Source organism: Papilio xuthus, unplaced genomic scaffold (genome assembly GCF_000836235.2).
Source record: "Papilio xuthus unplaced genomic scaffold, Pxut_1.1 DF825928.1, whole genome shotgun sequence".
Classification (NCBI taxonomy): Eukaryota; Metazoa; Arthropoda; class Insecta; order Lepidoptera; family Papilionidae; genus Papilio; species Papilio xuthus.
The window spans coordinates 5,996,044-6,018,079 of NW_013532721.1; the positions used below are offsets into that span (position 1 = coordinate 5,996,044).

The 22,036-nt window shown below is 31.8% G+C and overlaps 5 protein-coding genes across 5 annotated transcripts; 1 reads left to right on the forward strand and 4 right to left on the reverse strand.

Annotated features, from left to right (window-relative positions):
- Nucleotides 1-929: 929 nt before the first annotated feature.
- On the reverse strand, nt 930-4,915 carry CPR128 (cuticular protein RR-2 motif 128). Its single transcript, NM_001312593.1, is given in 4 exon segments — nt 930-1,413; nt 1,717-1,813; nt 4,023-4,181; nt 4,800-4,915. Coding segments are annotated over 4 exon segments (414 nt in total). The 5' UTR covers nt 4,812-4,915; the 3' UTR covers nt 930-1,267.
- Nucleotides 4,916-6,900: 1,985 nt separating this feature from the next.
- On the forward strand, nt 6,901-10,829 carry LOC106125095 (uncharacterized). The gene is made up of 9 exons (XM_013322174.1): nt 6,901-6,934; nt 8,053-8,158; nt 8,268-8,387; nt 8,466-8,548; nt 8,706-8,842; nt 9,301-9,489; nt 9,711-9,849; nt 9,930-10,001; nt 10,644-10,829. The coding sequence occupies exons 1-9, from the start codon at nt 6,920-6,922 to the stop codon at nt 10,827-10,829; spliced, it is 1,047 nt and encodes a 348-aa protein (XP_013177628.1). The 5' UTR covers nt 6,901-6,919.
- A 32-nt stretch (nt 10,830-10,861) lies between these two features.
- Nucleotides 10,862-12,266, reverse strand: LOC106125507 (uncharacterized). The gene is made up of 3 exons (XM_013322740.1): nt 12,182-12,266; nt 11,693-11,846; nt 10,862-11,262 (listed from the first exon to the last, which is right to left on the reverse strand). The coding sequence occupies exons 1-3, from the start codon at nt 12,264-12,266 to the stop codon at nt 10,881-10,883; spliced, it is 621 nt and encodes a 206-aa protein (XP_013178194.1). The 3' UTR covers nt 10,862-10,880.
- Nucleotides 12,235-14,371, reverse strand: CPR147 (cuticular protein RR-3 motif 147). The gene is given in 4 exon segments (NM_001312580.1): nt 12,235-12,654; nt 13,042-13,216; nt 13,374-13,482; nt 14,241-14,371. Coding segments are annotated over 4 exon segments (513 nt in total). The 5' UTR covers nt 14,265-14,371; the 3' UTR covers nt 12,235-12,449.
- Nucleotides 14,372-16,836: 2,465 nt separating this feature from the next.
- CPR129 (cuticular protein RR-2 motif 129) lies at nt 16,837-20,421 on the reverse strand. The gene is given in 5 exon segments (NM_001312584.1): nt 16,837-17,326; nt 18,584-18,696; nt 18,966-19,062; nt 19,248-19,430; nt 20,388-20,421. Coding segments are annotated over 5 exon segments (474 nt in total). The 5' UTR covers nt 20,394-20,421; the 3' UTR covers nt 16,837-17,251.
- Nucleotides 20,422-22,036: the final 1,615 nt, after the last annotated feature.

Sequence of the window (22,036 nt, forward strand, 5' to 3'; positions counted from 1 at the left end):
AACAAACAAAAATTATTCTATTATAAAAGTCATAAATTCAATTTTGTTCAATTAATTCACATAAGTTATTTATTGTTTTTATTTTATTCTCATTAATTTATTTTGTATTGGCAACATTTGAATTAGTAAAAAATTTTTCCTATGCTGGCAACAATTATTCATTGGATTTTTGTTGGACATAAGTGTTTGCTACCATAACGCACGCTATTGTTCTTATATTTATTATCTAAGTAACTATTCAATAAATAGTTAATAAACACTCGCCACTTGTTTAATTATACAAATTTCAATTTCAATTCAAAATGAAATTCAATTTGTACATATGTATTTAAGATAGGAGATCTTTTGGAAAACTAAACGCATAGAAGCTGGAGCTGAGACACCTCGAAAATGTGATTTCTTTGTATTTTTTTCATTAATATGTCAATTTAATCAATCATCAATTATTCTGTATATTTCTAAAGAGGAAATAATTGACAGTAATATGAAGGAATATGACTGTTTATACAATTAAAAAAATAGTTTTTTCATGTATCATGTTTCAAATAAAGTAAACTTAGAACAGCGCCATCTGTGGCCGTATTGATAACTTGTACTGTGGAAACCTTGTTAAGTGTTTATTAGTTCTGAAAACGTCTACCACGGGGCGCTGAAGTTAGTACTCTATTTCTATGTCGCGTTATGTATAGTCTAAATATAAGAACTCTACAAATCATTTCTTTAATTCGGCTTTAATATAATTTAGCTATATAAATATTTTACCCTATTGTAAGTTCAGAAAGTCCAGGTATTTTTCTATTCTTCCTCTAAAATTTTTTAATTTTATATTCACACCAGACAGGACTGCAGAATTAATTGGAAATTCATACAGTAAATATGTACAAACACAACATTTTATGACATAAAATAATTAATATTAAAAGAAGATATTTTAAACTTCAATAAATTTTATTGACAAAAAATTACACTGTAACATTGCGACTTATACTAAAATTTACAATTTCTTAATTGTAACACATTTAAAGATAAGTCAGGTACGCATAAAAACATCAACAATAAATAAACCAAGAAATAACAACGAGATCGGAATTATTGAATCCAATCGAAAATATTACATTTCTAACTTACAACTAAATAACATAGTCTGTGTTACAACGGAAATAAATAAGAAACAAAAGAGTTACTAACCAATTAAATAAGGAGTATTAATTACGAAGAAAACATAGTCATAAAAACAAAAATGATTTCCAAACTGATTGGCAAAAATTTAATGCTCTGCGAATTTGTAGTGGGCTGCTTCGTGTGGAGTTATTGGTGCGGTCCTGTGCACAACAGCATTGAAACCATTGTGTTTGTCCGCGGTGTAGTCCACAGTTCTAATCGAGCCGTCGGGTTCCACTACTGTATATTGACCTGTAAGGAAAAATGAGAGTATTTATAAAATACTGAAAATTATGCGAGTGCTAACATATGTGTTCTTTTTATTACTATTATTATTATTAATCGTATTATATTACTAAGAAGTCGTTGCAGTTAGTTTAATTCTTCGACTTAAATCCGAGCTTTAATTCCATTAAGTAATAGGACGTTTGATTCCCTTAGTAAACTTAGGAAGGATTTTTACGGCACCTATTTCAAGATAGTGCTAGGTTTAACTCATTTTGGTATATAAGATATCAACATACATCATCGAATGTTATAAAATTAACTAATTACCTTTGACGACGTCACCGTCTCGACTCTCGTGATGTGTCTTTATGTCCCCCGTGTGGAAGTCATTGACGCCGTATTTGAACTCGTATTTCGGATACGCCTGTAATTATAAACAAAATGATTTAATAACATTTGTCTTATTGCAATCGGAGCATCTTCACTTTAATAAGACAACATAAAGATGCCTATTTTTAACAACATGTAGCAAAGTTACAAAATATTACGATCATATACCACTACGCATGCGCCCTCTATAGCAAGCTTTGTAAACTATAAATATTTTGTTAATTAAAAAAGTTATCGTGACGTCATGCCAGTTTTATTATGTCCAACGAGTCGATAAGCAACTTAAGTTAAATTGTTTCAACTCTATACTACTATTGAAGAAAAATATTCGTGGAATTAGAAAATGTCTCATAAAAGCATGTTCCAAATTCAGCCGAAAGAGCAAATGAAGCATAGAAAGATAATTGGCATTGATTTAAGGAAGTGCTAGAATACAAATTTCTTTAGAAATGCCTAGCGCTTCGACGCTCCCAATGTAAACGGCAAAAACACTTACGTGCGCTTGCGCAACGACATTTCCTTCGTCACGCTGTTATCAAGTGAACAACGAAGAGCGGGGAACATTACCTAAGTTATATTACTCAAGCTTACGTCAAGCAAATAAGTGTCTGCAATTTTAAATTGATTGTTACATTTTAATTTCCTTTTTTATCGACTGAAATTATGTTACTTAATTAGAATGCAGAAAAATTTCATCACGTTAAGAAAACGTTAGAATCTGATTTCATTAGTCTTTATAAATTAAAATAAATTATAACTGAAGAAAAGCTATGCGAGGCACTTGTGACTTAAATAAACTATAGTAGAGACTAGCTTTTGACCGAGACTACGTCCGTGCGGAATTAAAAAAACGAACTTGTTAAGCCTACTTATTCTGACAGACAGTTTTTTGCATGTATACCAATATTATCCAGATCCATGTTGTCATCCTCTTATTAACCTACTAATGAATATCCATCCATACAAACTTTCGTATTTGTAAAATTAGTAAGATAGTAAGATTAACACTCTACTATTCCTTCTCAAGGACTGTACGATGACACAACTGTACAAAAAACATATAGCCATCACACTCTTTCTCAATCGAAAAAAAGAAAAAACTATAAAAATCTGCAATATAATCCATCTTAATGTTAATTTCTATTGGCCCCAAAAGCAAAGCGACTTTTATTAAGAAAAGCGTTTTATATAAAAGTTTATTTCCGCTTATGTTTGTACCAAACAAATGGCAAGTAACATTTCAACCGACGCGTCGGTATATTTCACAGGAAGAGCAACCTCGTCTGTGAGAAATCCTTTCGTCACAAAGAGATGAAAGAGTCTTTTTACTTGCACCTTGCATTGCACACGATGTTCGGTGGAAACGTTTAACCATTGTTTGGTGCAATTAAGAGAAAGCCACAACTGAAACTATAGTTGGATGTAAGACATTTTATGATACAAACAACGTCATTTCATATATGTACAATTTTCTTAGTGATATATTGCTTTGCTAATATGGTTGAAAGTTATGAAAGTAATAAACTTAAAAGTATAATTATAAGTACATATTTTTAAAGATAATTGAGTATTTGAGGAGTTAATTTTGATGATACATTGCCAGGTTTCTGAGACCGAAATTCCCGGTTTAAATAAATTGTTATATCTCTATGTGAAATGTGATAGAGATGTTGATACGTTTTATACAGAGATTTAGGTCTCTGAAACTCACAGTTAGACATGCAACTCGTACTATGGTTTTTAACACAACAAATATGTAACGACACTTCTTATTCGTAAATAGAACCCGAGATGCTCTACAATTTAGTGGTACATTTAAAAACATAGCAATTCAGTTATAGAAATGAACAGTAGATCTAAAAATAGAAGTTGCCAGTTAAACGGTAAAGGTTGTATCAAAGAAAGTGATCGAAGGAAAGTGCAATCGGAGCGGAACTTGCTGGAGAACCCGATATGTGAACAGAGGTTAGTTTAGAGTTCATTGACTTTGCCTTGATTTTGCCCATTCAAAATACTATAAGCGGATTTGCAATACAATAATAGCATTAAAAAGCTCACATCCCTTTTCTCCAAAGCCGAATAAGGATTCCAATTAAAAAAAACTACTTTAATTTATAACACATGTTAAGGAATCTTTAACTTAAACCACTCTATTGTAGTAAGCGACTATTACAAAGTAGACATTGATTGAAAGCAAAAAATTTCTCATAATCTTTAAGCTTTAATAGATTTTAAATACTTACATAATAATCAACGTGTTCATCTTCAGATATGTGATGATGATCAAACACGAGCTGTGGCTCCTCGTGGACGAGGGCGGGCTCCGGATGAAGGTCCGCAGGCCGGTAGTATGTGAAGAGACGACCGTGAGCGCACGCCGCGAACAACACTAACAATACAAGCTGGAATAAAACAATTTAGTATGTTTAGAAATTTTGAAAGTATAGATGAAACAGTCCTTTATCATTAGGCTGACATCACGCACTACCTCAAATCGGCACATGACGCATTAGCGTTTTATTTATTTTTAAAGATATGAAATAAAATGACATAAAATAATTTTATGTGATTCTTGGATCCGATGTTACAAAAAGGTAAAGTTGATATATACTAAGTACACAATAATTTTTATTATTTATCGATTTGGAACTTTACATTTAGAAAATAAAGACCATTGAAATGAGTTAGTCTATATCTAACAATAAGAAAATTATACAAACTAGGGGTAAAGAACACTTCTTAAATTATAAATTTTCACTTGATAACTTTCAATCGACTCGCACCACCGCGATATAGGAAGTTATAAAATTTCCGTATGCTAATAAATTTAATTAGTACTTGTTAACACCAACGCATCAAACAGGAACAAAAAAAATTAAAAAATCACTGCAAACTAGTAATAAATAGAAGACGCTTCATTTATTTAATATTTAGTAAAAAAAACAATGTACAATTTAAGACTTTTACAATATAAAAAGGATTAAATTATAATTATAATAATATAATTTTAATCAGCCTACCTTGAACACCATTGTATAAATGTTTAAACAAAACCACTGTCAATAAAATCCAAAAATCGAAACACAAATCGAGTTTGGCACGTAAAAAAAAATTAACGTACAAAATGTACGACGCGATTAGGAGTCAATGCATTGAATGTAGCAAGTGAAACGTCTCTGTGCATTTATATGAGAGTGTACGGACAGTGGTGGGCTACTGCAAGCATTCTGAATACTACGAAAAATATGTTAAATTTAATAGTCAAATGGCTTTATATCAGACGTGATCCTACAAGAGTAAAAATAACGAAATATACTCAGTATAATGCCATCACAAATCATAAAAACGTCGCGTAAAATTGTTACTTAAACGCTATTATAATTTAATAAATAACTTAAGGAATAACTTAACCTTAAACATAACTACTTAGCACTGTTTTAATGAATTTAATACAAATCTTACTTATATAATAAATGCGGATGTTGAGATGGAAAAAGGAAAGATGTTTGTTTGAAGGTATGGCTCCGGAATGGCTCAATGGATCTTTATCAAATAAGGCACATACGTAGAACATAGTCTGTAAGAACATATAAGCTACTCACTAAGTTTTTTACTAATTCCACGCGGACGGAGTCACGGGCGACAGCTAGTGAGATATGAAATTATTACAGCATCATTAAGCGTATACTGTTACGCATAACCCTTACCTCATGGTGTTTTGTTTTTTTTTAATATTCAAAACTCTACCAGTCATTAAAACTAGATAAAAATGACGTGTGAATGATTCTTTGTCTTGTTGAACAATACATACAACATAACAAGCGCCGTTGCTTTATTACGATTTAAATACTTTGGTTATGGCATTGCATGATTGACTGGTTATATGTAACATTACATGCAGTATGAAAACCTTGTTTTTGAAGAAAAAAATGATATGTCAAACGAAGATGCGACGACTTATTTCCTGCAACAGTTATTAATTTCAATATTAATAAAGATTCTTTATTGCGTACCTAAATTGTTTTAGCATCAATATCGCCTTGGCTCTTTCATCTTCAGCTCACTATACGTCCCCACCGAGGGGCTCGGAGCCTACCCTAAGTTAAGGCTTGGCTCTTTAACTAGGTTAAACTTTAAGGTGCCAATGGCATCCCTTTCTAGTACTTATTATTATATTATATTAACAACCCGTATCTTACCCATACCCATAGACTTAATAATTAATTTTAGAAGATAGCTACAGACATAATTTAATGGTATAGAGGTTGACGATCTCTTTTAAAAGGAAATATCCATATGTTATAGTGTATGTTGCGGAAACCAGATCTATTAGATTGCACTGAGATGTTTTTTGTTTTCGTCTGCTTTAAAAGTTAAACATTACATAACTAAATAAATCAATGTTTAATTTATCTTTTAAGTTAAAAAATAAATATATATTTTTTTATTATGTATTGTGCTTAACTGAAATCAAAGCAGTAACTTATTAGCTGTTACTTAATAAAATATTGCAAGTAACGTTATTTTCTATTAAACTAATTCAATACCATAAAATATTGCATTACAATATGTCACTAATGCGTGAGGAGTTGCGTAAGCTTTGGTGTCCATTGGTGTCACGCTTTCCTTACTACGCTTAATTTATTTAACAATATGTTATTTTAGATCGCAACATAGTCACCTACTTATTGGCACTGAAACAGAATTGGTTTAACAAACTCTACTGTACTGAGTTTTGACGTAATTCCTGTATACGATTCCAGCATTTATTTCTATGATAACTATTATACTATTTTTGATAATCACGGTTCTTTAGTATTATGGTGGCTAATGTACACAATTATTATGTACATTTTCGTAGCTCCGTAGATATGTGGTATGAACATTGCGTGGTTTAATTCTTTTAGGTGTGGCAATAGACACTTCATCACACAAAAAAGAAAATGAAACGAGAAGGTGGTTTAAAGAGTTTTACCGGTCTTATGAAAAAAATAAAAAAAAATCTACCAGGCCAGCATCAAAGAGGTTACATTGTTATTAATAACATAAATTATGTTACCTGTGCTCGCTAAAAAGTATTCTTTCAATGAAGGTGTCAAAATATTTTCTACGATTTTGATATATTTATTTATTATTTATAATGTTTTTTAACAAGGTATCTATTTTGTTTGTCATAACCGGAAATAGTTTTGTTGTTGCGCCTGTTCGTGTTAATGTTAACGTGACTTTTTTTAAATTCAAGTATTGTCCGGATTCGTAACCTACTTTACATAGTTATGTTATTAAGACGAATCGAAGTCACTTTCGCTAGATTCGCTCCTAATAAAATAAACCGAAGTAGTGTACTGTGAAGAACAAAATTAACATGAACTAACATATAGAATTATAAACTCGACTACATAATCTTATGTAACACGTGTACTATGTAAATAAATTGTAAAGCAATACACGTAGGTACTTTATGACGTTTTATAGGCAGGCGTATCATCTATGTTGCCCTGGTACTTCTCTTACTAATATTATAAATGCGAATGTTTGTATCTATGGATGTTTGTTAGAAGGTATCTCCTGAAGGGCTGCAAAGATCTCGCTGAAATTTGGCATAGCTGTAGAACACATAGGATACGAATTCAGGTTTTTTAGTTTTGCGTGCACGGATTCGCGGGCTACGACTAGTATAACATAATAGTCTACTTAAAATTGATGGAAATCGAGATATGTCAAGCAACAATGACAAATAATCAATCCCGATAGAATACCTACATCAATTTGCATGATATGGGTGCTTGTCCAGTCCGTGTTAAGATAACAATAACCCCGGGACATATAATCCCTTATTCCAGAGACTTGTGTGTCCATTTGAATTGAGTATCGATTCAATCTGATTCTAATATTATTTTAAACGAATTACATTTTCAACTTTCTTGGCTTCTGAATTAGAGAACTACTGATACACTTAAAGTAGATCATCTTTGTGAAGGGAGGACAAGTGATAAACCACACGTGGTAGGCCAACATTCTCTACAAGCTTTATTATTTATAACTAGTTGTTACCCGCGACTCCGTTCGCAAATTAAGAATAAAACTTAATTAGTAGTCTACGTGTTCTGCCAGACTATGGTGTTCTACATTCATGCCAAATTTCATCGAGATCCATTGAGCCATTCTGAAGATACCTTTTAACAAACATCCATACATCCATCCAGTCATACATTCATCCAAACATCCAACATATTAATAAGATTGTAGTAACTAAAACATGATATTTTTCAGATTTTTGATACAGCAACCTTACAATGTGAACTGTGCAAAAATATAACACCAAAGCGCAGCGCATATATCTGTGAATCTGGTCATACTATTTGTATAAATTGCGACGGTATTTCATTTAAACATGGATTTGGTTTTAATACTTTTTTATTTTAATTACGAAGTCTTTATTTTTTTTATGTTACTCGTACTTGACCTAATTGCTTTTATACTTTTAGGCGACTTAAATGATACCCGCGAAGTTTCTGAAAAGGACAACTCGAACGAAATTAAAACTGATAATGAATATAATGCAGCGCATTATTTAGCGGGTGGTGATTACATTAAAATAAAGTCTAGTACGTTTAATAATTACTTTAAATTAACTATAAACTTTTTAAAACCAAATTGATAAAATTAACGTATTACTTTCACAGATAAAGCGATTGATGAAAAAGTTAGAAGAAAAACAAGCAAATACAAGCATGAAGGAACTGATAAAACAAATTATGTTAAAAAGGTCATCATTCTATTTATAGTTTTTTTATCTATAAAATTTCTCATTCTTCGAGCTCACAACTTACTTATACCAACACTTTCTTTGAAATAAACAAGCTGTTTTCTTTTTTAATAACTAACGAAGTATAAAAATATAGATTTACAAATGTGATTTTCAGAACATTAGCCGTACGAGTAATAAACATGAAACAACTGTAGTTTACAAGAATTTGGGTTTCGATAACAACGAAAGTGTAAAGAGTCTAATTAATAGCCCTATCAGCACTAATAATGAGATAGAAAAAATAAATATAAGGTTAATATTCTAAGTCTAAAAATGTATTTATAAATAAATCTTTTACAGTGGTAGAGCCCGCTTTAACATCTTCGCACGAATCGGCCCAGCTCCCCCGGTGAAATACCACGACCACACAGAAGACAGGCGTGAAGTGGAAGCAATTCCGCGTTTCGTCTGATGAGTGTGCGTCCCGGAGGTCTAATTTAGACCTCTTTCCACTTCCCATCCTCTCCTTATAAGGAAAGGATGGGAAGTGGAAGTGGACTTTCCGGATGAGAGGATGCATGGAAAGGGAAGATATTTTCTTTCTGTGCATCCTCTCCTCCGTCGATAAAAGGTAGGCAACGCATATGCAATTGCGTATGTCTATGGGCAACGGTTACTTCGCTATTTCAGCGATTTCGGGTGGCCGCTCGCTCGTTTGCCACCTTTTGATATAAAAAAAAAATCTGTAACTAAGTAAAAAACATTTTCAGGCCAATTACTTGTCCCATGTCCCACTGCAAAAAAACAGTTGCATTCAATTCAATATTGAAACATTTCAATTTCGATCATTCAGAAATAGCCACGTTACCAATTAACATTAAGAAAACTTTGAAGATTTACTTAAAACCAATAAATTTGTCTAAAGATACCAAATGTGTGGCTATTATAAATCCAATAGGGTAAGTATCATAACAATTAAGCTGTCGCCCGCAACTCGCCGGGATAAAAAAAAATTAATAAGCCTATGTATTCTTCTAGACTATGCTCTATATGTATGCCAAATTTCATCGAGATTTGTTCAGTCGTTTTGGAGATACCTTCAAACAAACATCCATACAAACATTCGCATTTATAATGTATAGAAAAATTTTTACTTATCGCATGTCACATGTTTTTCTAGAAGTAAGGCTACTTTATTGCTTATGGCAGCTAAAGTGCATGCAAGTCACGCAATCCAAGAAGATAGGCAATCTGAAAACAATTTGAACACGAACCTTGGACTACCAGATAAAAACGGAGATGCAGATCTTGACATAAAGGTATGATTTTCTTAACAATGTACAAATTTTTACTGTTGAAGATTCTTAAATGCGAAATTTAAAAAAAATCTTTCTTTCAGCAAGTAAAAGAAACGCAAGAGGACATAATAATTTGGATTTGTAGATTAACTGAATTTAAACAATTGTGCTCTGTAAGTTGTTTTTTGCTATCATATCTATGACTATAGTGTTTTTACAAAACTTTACTTAAGCTTTTATTAGTAAACTAGCTGCCGCCCGGAACTCCATCCGCACAGATTAAAACATTCAATTTGTAACCTATGTGTTCCTCGGGACTATGTACTGCGTCCATGCCAAATTTCTTCGAAATCCGTTAAACCGTTCTCGAGATATCTTAAAACAAACATCCATCCATTCATCGACCTAAACATTAGCATTTATAATATTAGTAAGATTGTCATTGTAACCGACATTTTATATAGAAGATAGATACATAAAATAGTGCTATCTGAATCTATCATTACGTAACTATCGTGGCGGAACGCGGCGAATCAGAAATTCAAGTTTTCTCATCGCTCCATTCGGATGCATCAATCGGTTCCGAGGCAGTGCGCGACGTGCATGCCAACTACAACACCGTCAATGGACTCGTTAACTTCCTTATTCAATTCACTCTTCGTAAATTTTATTTCAGCTCACTTATTCATTCAAATTATTATCAACGTTATTTGATTTAAGTAATTTTCTTTTTCATTCAATTCTACTATGTCTTAATTATTTTAATCATCAACTTTAAATTCTACTTAATGTTTACATTTCGTCTCTATTTGCAGATAAAAGTTAAACGCGACAACATTCTAGGTTACAGCTACATCGGAGAAGGTTTAGATATCAGTCAGAATCAGGAACCTACAAGTGTATTTAAGAGTCCAGAATGCTTATTGTTAAGATACTATTCGATATATAAATTATTGGATGACCAGAAACAGATACATGTTTATATTAATGTTTTAAAATAAATTTAGAAAACACTATTTACTAGGTATTTTTATTTCTAGATACAAGAGTAATTAGTCGAAATACTTAAAAGTAGCCACATTAGATGCTTCACGAGATTTTCGTTTGCCCTTGTCTATATAAATTCGCACTTTATTCTGACCACATTTCGGTGCGTGAACTTCATTTTGCAAATATATTTCATAATCCGGTGAGTTTTTGTAAGCTTTCTTCGGATAAACAGCTTTATTAGCTTTAGTCAAATCATTAAGTGAGAGGAACTTGTTTTTGGTTGTGTTCGTGGGGTTACTTATAATAGGGTTTGGATAGTCCTGTGGAAAATCAGTTGATGAATCCAGCGGCGGCCACAGGCTGTCTAATTTTTGTTGCTTGTCTAAATGTGTGTTGTCTTGATCATTGGATCCGTCGAACACTTTCATACTTTTCAATTCAACGCTAAAACAATAAGTATTCCGATAAAATGACGGGCATTCAAGGTATAAAGTTATGAAGAGCATCATTAAATTCCTGCAGATATTTATGAGCAGAGATTACTTCCCCATTTTTTGGGCGAAATCGGGTTGCCGCTTGCTGGACAAGCAAGCGACCTACCTCTTATCTTACTAATATTATAAATGCGAATGTTTAGATGGATGGTATCTCTAGAATGTCTACATGAATCTTGGTGAAAAGTGGCATAAATGTAGAACACAGTCTGAAAGAACACATATTTTTTTAATTCCTCTCGGACTGACTCGCGGGCGACAGCTAGTTATTATATAAATTCAGGTATTAACATGCCTTATAATTAAATGTGCGGACAAGAGTACTACGAAATCGTTCATTGGTTTCGTGTTTTATAACATGAATCTAATTTATAACTAACCCATATCCTGCATCATCTGCGTAATATCTTACATGTACCGGAACACCTTCTTTATCTACGTACTTATAATGGCCAGTAACAGTGCCATTGGGAAAGTGTTTCTCCTCCTTTATGCTAATTTTATTAATTAAATTATCTCTGTTTACCGGATAACCTGATGGATAGGAAATTGTTAAAAATTTATACAAATAAAAAGTGGTCTAAAGATCCATTTCGAAGGTTTCTTAATACAATTTCATCAGACGTATGCTCCAAATACTATACAAATCATATCAAAGGTAAGTATAACATAACAGCTTTCTTCTACAAGACCGCAACTTCTTCCACAAGAAGTTAAGTTAAAGTTTACATCGTTCAATATGTAAGCACACTTTTGTTAAGTAACTACTACTTGCTTTTGTAAGTAGATTGTGTCCAATGAATTATCATGAAAATTTGTCTAGATATAAGATTTCCTACACAACTATTTATGTAATAAAATTTACTCACAATTGACTAGATTTAGTAGAAATAAAATTATAATAAATTTCAAAAAACTTTGCTGTTTATTTAATATCATTTTTATTAAACACATTCGGACATTTTTATTAATATTGACAGCTGTCTTGTATGCTCTCTAAATTGCAAAATAGTTTTTGTATAAACGTCAGAGATTTTTGTAACAATTTAATAATTTAAAAGAAAAAAATCACAGTTGTTTTGTGTGTTTTTTCATACTATTGGTATATTTCCAATTGTATATACCATTTTGTACTCTTTACTCTATCGCATAATAGCTTGGCGGTTTCAGTTGATAGTACTTGTTCTTGTTTGTTAGCAAGTTTAAAACATTTGTTGGCATTGCTTCTTGTGTTTTCTTCTTTTTCTTAGCAGGCCGCGTCCAAGTGATAGAAGATTCAGTACTCGCTTTTTGACCATTGAATATTTCAAAACTATCTTCTCTCGGTGTGTTGCTTATGACCCTGGAAATGGTTTCCTTGTATATAAATTTGCAAAGATATTGAAAGTAGGAAATATGGACTTGTGTTATATTGTGTAAGAGCTTTTCTTATTCGTAAATTTATTACTTAAGCGACGTTCCGTCGCCATTGTCAACTTAAAATATTTGAAATTGAGCTTAGCTCGAGACTAAGGATATATTTAATAAGACTTCAAATTTATGAACACAAAAAATAACATCTTAAAAATGTGTTATGATGACAATGTAAGAAAAAAGACATTTTCTATTGATCGAACATTTCTAAAATTTTTGTTTTGCAAGTTTGCTAATTTATATACACAGGCGCTTTGATTTTATGTTGCTCATGTAGAGCACAGAATATGAGAAAAAATTCTGTACAAAAATTTACCTGTAACCATCTCCATCAGCTACATATTGATAGTTGCGCGTGCGTCCAAAGGGATCCAAGTATCCATAACTACCTATCACGGTTCCGTTTGGAAATCTTTCCTCCTTTCGATACTGGATATTACCCGTTTCTGGATCGGACACTTCATATCCAAAAGAATAAGATCCTGGACCACCTGTATAATTACGGAACATTATAATAACCATATCTTTCAGTCCTTTCTTCTTTCTATTTCACTCTAATCCTCATCGTTTACTTCAAGAAGAGATAAATAGTTTAGAATTAATTATTTCATATTAAATAATTAATCTATAAATTACTAAAAAATATACCTTGTCCATAGTAATGTGTCGGCATTGGTTCTGCCAAACTGAGTCTTTTAATTCTAGTTGCTGATTGTACACCTTTATTGTACAACATCACGCTCACTATCACCAGAACCTGAAGACATTTTAATTAATAAATATTTACAAACTAGATGACGCACGTGACTCCGTCTGCTCGGAATTATTAAGAAACAAAATTAGTAGCCTATGTGTTCTTCGTCTTATAAAATTAATAAGAAGTAAGATAAAGATATAAAACCACTATAAACCTTCATTAATTGGATTAAAGAAGTGGGCGTAACTACGCATCTTTACAAATGATTCCGTATATTATATCAATTAGAACAAACTTTTTTCATTATTAACGTCATCCTGACAAATGGATGGAATTTGTCTTGTGTCCAAGTAATCCCATGTCGGACGTGCTTTAACGTAAGAAACGACCTCATATATCAAAACTGATATAGAAACGTACATACCTTGTAGGATTAAGTCATGATTCTTTGATTAATGGAACGTTAATTTATCAAATTATAGCAGAAACAAAAAGAAATCAATACAATCATCTACTTATGCAAAATTTTACTCTACAGATTTAATTAATTTCTTCAACAGTTCGAAAATTTTTAAACACACGTAAAATGGTATAAGGTACTGCTTTAACGCTAATTGAATTTTCAAAATAAAACGTCATTCTGCTGTTTCTTTACCAAAATTATTATGTTATTACTAAATTTAGTATGCATTACAGTTTATTTATTTTGAAAAAAATCAGATAAAAGGCACGATAGCATACAAGCAACTAGGTAAACGCGCGACGAAATTTTACTAAATCCATAAACAATTAATTGAATAAACAAGGTAAAACCTTACCTTTAATAGTAGTGCCATTGCCATTTTCGTTGGAAAGTTTTCACTATTGACTTTGTTTTTATGAATATTTTTCTATGGTGTCTTGTAGGAAGTGTACACGGTCAAACGAGCGCCGAGCATACGTGATTCCCCTTATAGTCACCTCCTTTTAATGGTTTTTAGTTTGCAAAAAAAAACAACAGCAATGTATGAGACGCGTAAACTTTGTGGGTGAAGGCAATTTCGCCCGTATCCGTTCCAAAGTGATGTCATACAGCAGGATAAGGAGTTACGAGGCGACGAAAGCGGTTGTCGGATATATGACGGTGGCTAGAGAACACGCAACTTGCATTTATATTTAAATACAAAAACATTGTTCCTTTTTAAGTGCAGTCATACATAAGTGCACTTTTCAAGGTTGAGTCATTACGCAAAATGAACGACCAAGTTCAAGTATATTTGTTTAAATATTCTTGTAACTACAACCAACTGTTAAAGTAAGTTAGAGTTGGTTAGAAGTGGGTAATTGAGTGTCTATCACTCCAAGATTTGATAAAAGGTTGGAAGACTCTCGAGAGTGAACTTTAATAACAACACCATTTATATCAACAGCAGAATTATTTAGCCCTCTAATTATGTTCTGTTTCTAGTAAAGGTTTCGTCCGACGAGTGTGCGTGTCGAGGGCCTAATTTTGGTACTCTTTCCTTTCACAGACTTTTCTTATAAAGAAAAATATAAAGAAAGGATGGGCTGGGAAATTAGATTTGACGGAGGAGTGGACACCAAGGTAGGGTAAATAGTCCCTTTTTCGTGCTGATTTCGCGAAGCTAAAAGATCTAAATTTTATAAAGTAAAAACGATGTAAGACGAAAACAAAATGTACCATAAGCAATAAAAAAACAGTTACATTATTCTCAAATCGTTATTTGATTGCATTTGAGATATAAAAGCTCAGTTTTTCACAAAAGCGTGATATCGTAAACACTGTATTTGGCATTTCTTGACATATTTAATGTTTGTACCTACGCCTACTGCCCACGCTTGGCTTTATGGATAGCATACTTTTTAAATAGGAGAAACATTAAAAAGCTTTAAAATAACAGCACTGAGCAATACATTACGTGAATTTATTTGTACCACGGCTTAGTATATTTAATTTTATTATTATAATAAAATATAATGTGAGTAATATTTTTCGTAACAAAAATAATTTGAACTCTTTAAATTATGTGTTAAACGGATTATTTTATGCAAAGAAATTTGATCCCGCACATCTCCTTATTTGTTCTTTAAAAATATAGTTTTCGTAAAAATTGTTTGTCTTATTATAAGGCTACCCGAGTACCGAATAACACATTTATATATTACCTGTGTTATGAAAAAATATGTTATTTTCAATCAGTGTTCTAAAATGTAAGTGGCCAGATATTGTGTTCTTCTACTTTTAAGTCACAATTTTTCTCCCATCCTCTGAAAATTATGCGTTATTCAAAATTTGCCCAGTGGTTTACGAACGGTGGGGACAACCATATAAACAATCATTCACATATATAGATAAATGCGGTGTCGTTATAACAAGCTATTTCTAGTCGTTGATGAATAGATTAGATAAGATAAAATTGATATTAACAAAGTAAACAGTAAATCGTTACATCTATATTTGCCGCGTGCGTTTATTTACACCAGGGGTTCCAAACTGAAATCTGCAAGAATGGTACATTATTATGTATGGGCGTATGAAAATTAAGGACCAAAGCTTACTTTCGAGCAATATTATTTGTATGTCAATTAGTCACTTTAATATTAATTTAATATTATATTATAACATAGTAAAAGTAGTTTGAATTAAACGCGAATATTAGTATTAGTAGTAAAATTTGAAATAAAATATTTTTAATTTAAAGATTAAGAACAATTTAAAATTACTTGTTATGTAGTCTTGATGTGTTTTATAAATGTAATGATATTAAAAAGCGAACCGCAATTGTTATTTTTGAGCAGACCTGTATCAAACAGAAAAAATCCATTCGCGCCAAGTAAGAACTTAATGATTCAGCCTCGTTAATAGCTTATTAGCGAATCCTGTTTCTAGTTTCACATATGGCATTAATAGTAAATACATTTCAACAGCATATAAATTAATACGATATTATAAACGAAAGGCCAATGAACTCCCATCGCTATATACGGTTTGTTTTTCTTCATTAAGATTTGCTACACAGTTATTAAAGCGGTATATTTTATTAAATCACGTGTATTTGTTTTATAATTTTTATTTCTTTTTATATTAATGTTAATTTATAACAAATAATTTGCCAACTAGTTATCTATCGTGATTCCACGTGACTGTCCTCGTGGAATTTAATAATAAAAACTTAATTAGTAGTCTATGTGTTTTTTCAGACTATGTTCTACGTCTGTGCTGAATCTGAGCGAGATCCATGCAGCCGTTCTGGAGATACCTTCTAACAAACATCCATCCATCTAATTTATAATATTAGGTAGATTAGTAAGATTAGTCAATATGTTTATAATCAATCTTTCTTCTATGGGGAAAATTGTAAATAAGTCACACAATTGTATAGAACATATTGTATTAACCGTATAACATATTGATGCACATTCATATCTTTGACAAATTAAAACCTTACATGCTAAGCCGTTTATAAAACGATAATTCTATAATACACCCAGGATTTCATTGTACTTTAGATGCTGTAATTTTCTTATCTTTACAAATCATTCAACACACATAATAATTTCATCAAAACATCCTATCCTATAGGAAACTGCTGTAAATTAAAATAATGACAAACAAAGACTATGCAACAGGAAGATGAAGACTAATTAATTTATCAACTTTACCAAACCTTTAAAATAATATTTATAGCAAACAATTTCAAATTATATCCAAAAAAAAAGCTCAAAAACAGGAAACTAATCTTAAAAGCCTTTCAACTCTGTTTACGATCCTAAAAACTAACTATTATTCGTCAAATATAATGTGATAATTTTAAACAATCAATCCAACTTAGTGATAAGAGTGTGGGGAAATAGCGTAGGATGGCGCTGCGACGTAGTGTGCCACGGGAGCAACTGCCACTTGCTGTAATGCAAAGAAATTATTAAACAATAAGTAAAATAAACAACAAATTAATTAATTATATCCTAAACTAGCTGTCATCTGCAACTCCCTTTGAACAAAATAAAAAAAAAACTTAATAAGTAGCCTATACGTTCTTCCAAACTATATTTTACATGTGTCCCAAATTTCATCAAGATCTGTTTAACCATTCCAGAGATACCTTCTAACAAACATCTAAATTTTCGCATTTATAATATTAAAAAGAATTTAAACTTACATACCACACGTTCAGAAATATCAACCCATAGAGAATATAGACGATAAAATGACACAAAACAGTTATATGATTTTAAATTTAACTACATCTAGTTATTCATCAAGAACGTAATAAATATAAAAGGTATATCAATGAGAATGTATGTAACAAAATGATAAGATGACAACTATCTTTGTCTATATAAAGTGTGTTCAAATTAGGACTCAATATTCTATCACCGATGACGCATCTAATAAATGTTTGACTGTGATAATTTAAAAACCAAAAAAGTATTTATTGCTAAGACTGGACTGACTTGTAAAAACTTTCATATTTACATTCATGAACAGTGCGTAGGTGTGTTCGTGCCACATTAGATACTAGACCTGTCTTTTGAATCAGGTCATAGAATAAACCTTTAAAGTTACTATTTCCATAGTGATCTAAAAGGGTTATGAGGCAATTTAAATTCATCACACTTCTATGCCAATAGCATTTTTTTATTGGCAAAAAAAATCGTACAGCCAAACTAGGACAAGATCCATGTTTTCTTCTAAGATGACGCACCATGCCTGTCGCAACAACACCGGCTCTTGCTCGAGCGACAGAGAAATCAAGTCTGTGTAATGTTTGGTTCAAAACAAGCAGTCCGGAAAATAAAAACATGTGCAAGCAACAATATAATATTGTTATCTTAACTTAATGAAAATTCTTTAATTCTCTGAAGAATTCAATACGAGAAGGTTAAACACGATATTTTCATTTTGATTGAATTGTCTAGTTTTGTAAATATTATACAGTGACCCGATCTAGACACAAAAATAAATTAAGTGCTAACTATACGTAGTAAAATAGCTTAATTAAGACTTTATGAATTTACAACACTAAGTAAAATTCTAAATGCAAGAACCTTAACCTTTTTGCAAGATGGAGTATAAGTATAAGGATGGAGTAAAGTTACATCTGTACAGATTGCAAAGTTTGCATAAGGTGGCACAATGTCAAGAAGATATTATACATACCGGATGCACGGCGTGGCCGGACTTTTGCACAACCGCGTTGAAACCGCTGTGGTCGTCCGCCGAGTAGTGGACGGTACGGGTCGTACCGTCCGGCTCCACTAGCGAGTAACTACCTGTGAAATTAAACATATGGATTAATATATTGGAAGAGATGAACGGAATAAAAATCGATGAATCCTTCCTTCCGAAGTGCCAAACTACTTAAATTTCGGGTACTATATAGGTAGCCAAGACTGAACAACGGCCAGACGTTCTCATTTCAATCCGTCTTTCCATCTCCTTCCAATTAAAGTTCTTTAAAGTTTCATGAATTTTAATTCCATTTTCTTTTTTGGAAATGTTGTACTCATATGTTGTCAACATTAAAATTTGTTTATTGTACCTTTGACAACATCACCGTCTCTCTCCTCCTGCTGTGTCTTGACGTCGCCGGTGTGCGGGTCTTTCACGCCATACGAGAACGCGTATTTCGGGTACGACTGGAAAAATATGAAAAATATTCCTTAATCTTCTTAATTCTGGCGATTATCACGAAAGTTCTTATGAATGACAGAAAATGTGAATGAATACAAGTAATTGACGAATATATTATTGTTCAAGTTTCTAAAGATTGTACACATATTTTTGCAATTGTTCTATACACATGTGTCCTGATGTCTCTTACCACGGTCTCAACAGCGACAGGCGCGTGGACTGCTTGCACAGCGACAGGTGCAGCATGTACTGTTTGCAGGGCGATCGGCGCTTGCGCATACACCGCGCCACCGTAACCGCCGTATCCACCGTAACCACCGTAATCGATCGGCACAGCGAGCGCCCCGCTCATACATGCCAGCAGTATAGCGAACTAAAAAAAAAATTGAGATCATAAACCCCTTTTCCATTATATACAATTTTTTTCAGTCATGCTAGTGGAAATGATACCTCATAGATGATATTGCTCATAGAAATCGCATGACTAATACTTTAGTGGAAATGGTTCGTTCATTGTACATTGCTACAGCAAAGCGGTGACATAAGCTGGCGGCTTTGGTGTTTCCATCAAAGTATAACGTGTGGGTATTTTTCATCAAGTGGGATCGTGGTCAAGCGCCAGCTTACACATTATAAAAATGGTATAAAATCTTTCGTTCTTTCAACGCCGTTTGAGCTGGTATGAAACTCAACTATTTAAAAAAATATAATCTCAACTGATTACACTTCCATCACACTCAAGGGGAAAAATACGAGTAGATTGATTTCGCGCATACATTTTAATTTTCAAAGATTTTGTGACAACCTATTATGACAGATTTATGAAAAAGGAAATCACATCTGATACCAGATTAATTTAAAAATACATATTATTTTTATTTCAACTCTTAAATAATTTATGCAGTACAGACATCTTTATTAATCGTTTTATTTAAGATTAAATTGTGAGAAATCGTTTGATGTCAACAAGTTCTTTTAAGGCAGTGGTATCCCACGCTAATATGTCTTCACATAATTTCAAGAACCACCTTTAACAAAATTTATTAATTTAGATTTGTTTTAATTTTTAAAAGATATACCTTTTTATCTGACTAAGATGTTAATGTAAGCGAATATGTAAAAATACGATGAAAATTGCGAATGCAGACAAAATGTCTTTAATTATTTAAATAATCTTAAGACAGAAAAAATCATGAAAAATCTTTAAGCTTTTTGTAGAAATTAAAAAAAAAATTACTCAAAAATCATAATCTGATAATGCAGTATATGCGAATATTTTTATACTTTTAATTTTTTCTTATAATATTTATTAAATTGTAAGTAAACTCACCCACATGACTTCAAGTTAAAGCACAGTATCACACACGAGCACACTAAGTTATCATCAACGTACCTCTAGTCCTAGGCTTTTAAACATAGGGCCCCACCAATTTCTACGCTCTAAAAGTAGGGTTCACAAAATTCATCAGTTTTAGTAAAAATAATTTGATCAATAGAAAAATATTAAGAAAAATTAATTGTATTACTGACATTGATAATTATTAAACTTTATTACACAATATAGAGCTTCCCTTTTTATTTCGAATGACCCATAGAGCAGGTTTTATTGTAATTGCAAAGCACTTTTGCTTAACAAAGGGGATGCACTGGTACGTACTAGTTTCAAATAATGGTACATTTGCCATTGCCAACACCTGAGCATACTGTTATATTTGTTTATTCGAAAATAATGAGAGAATAACTATTTACTATGCACATATGTTTCGTCAATGGACACTCCATGTAATTCACAATGATTTTCCTCAGCTCGATATCGTCAGCTCCTCTAAGTTAGGGGTGACTATAACCTATGAATTCAAAATGATTTAACTTAATAAAGTAATGTAATCTGTACAACACATTTCAATCCATCAATCAAAAGTATCAGAAGTAGACACCCCTAGTTGATATCTGAAATGACCTGTGAATAAATGATAACGCATTTTTACTTCACACTTATTTATATTGTATAAAAATATGTTTACGAATAAAGTGTACTGTTTGCTTTACATTAAATTTTCATCACAGAAATTATTTTCACAGTAAAAGCAATTAATGCAGTTCATTCCTATATTATTATTTAGAAAATTTACATATTTGGTTGTTAAGAGTCATTAAAACACTTAGGTACTTGTTCTATCTTTAATACTTTTTAACTTTCCATTGTAGAGGACTGTTTATGTAAAATTAGTAAGTAAATATAGTTGTTGCTTCATGTTGTATGCATGAAATATATTTATATCTAATTAAATAGGAATAAAATTAAGATAGATATCATTAAGTCGGTCGGAAATTCACGTCAGTCGTTTCATATACTTATAAGTGGTTGACAAGCGAATTACTGAAATTACGTATAAACTTATCAGAGTAACGTGTTCTAGATAAATCAGTGTTATATCTTAGTATCCTGCGCAATACTAACACAAACATGTTTGTCCACTTTTTACAATCAAATACTTTTACGGAACACAAATGACTGAGGAAATCGCTGAACGGTTTTTATACTATAGGCATTTAGAGCACGCTACAAGCATAGCTCTTAAAATAATAATTAAAAATCTAATTACTAATTGAAATTTCGATGACAAGAAATATGCCTAAATAAAGATTATAAATACCAAAAAGTTAACACAAATATTTTGTTTTAAAATAACTGTCTCCATTTTCATATTAAAGTATTTATAGATAAAAAAATGTTTTTATTTATAACTCTGTTGGTATTTACAGCCTTATGTAGTTATTGGGTAAGCGACATACAATGTACAAAATATATTTGATATTATTTGAATTCAAAATATAACATAGACAGTATAGTATTCATTACACTCCTTTTCGGTTAGAATATTTGGCGGGTGAAAAATGCGCTTGGCTTGAACGGTGTTCAATATCAAAAAATGTGTGTGTATGTGCCTTAAAAAATATTTAAATGCCTTTTATTAT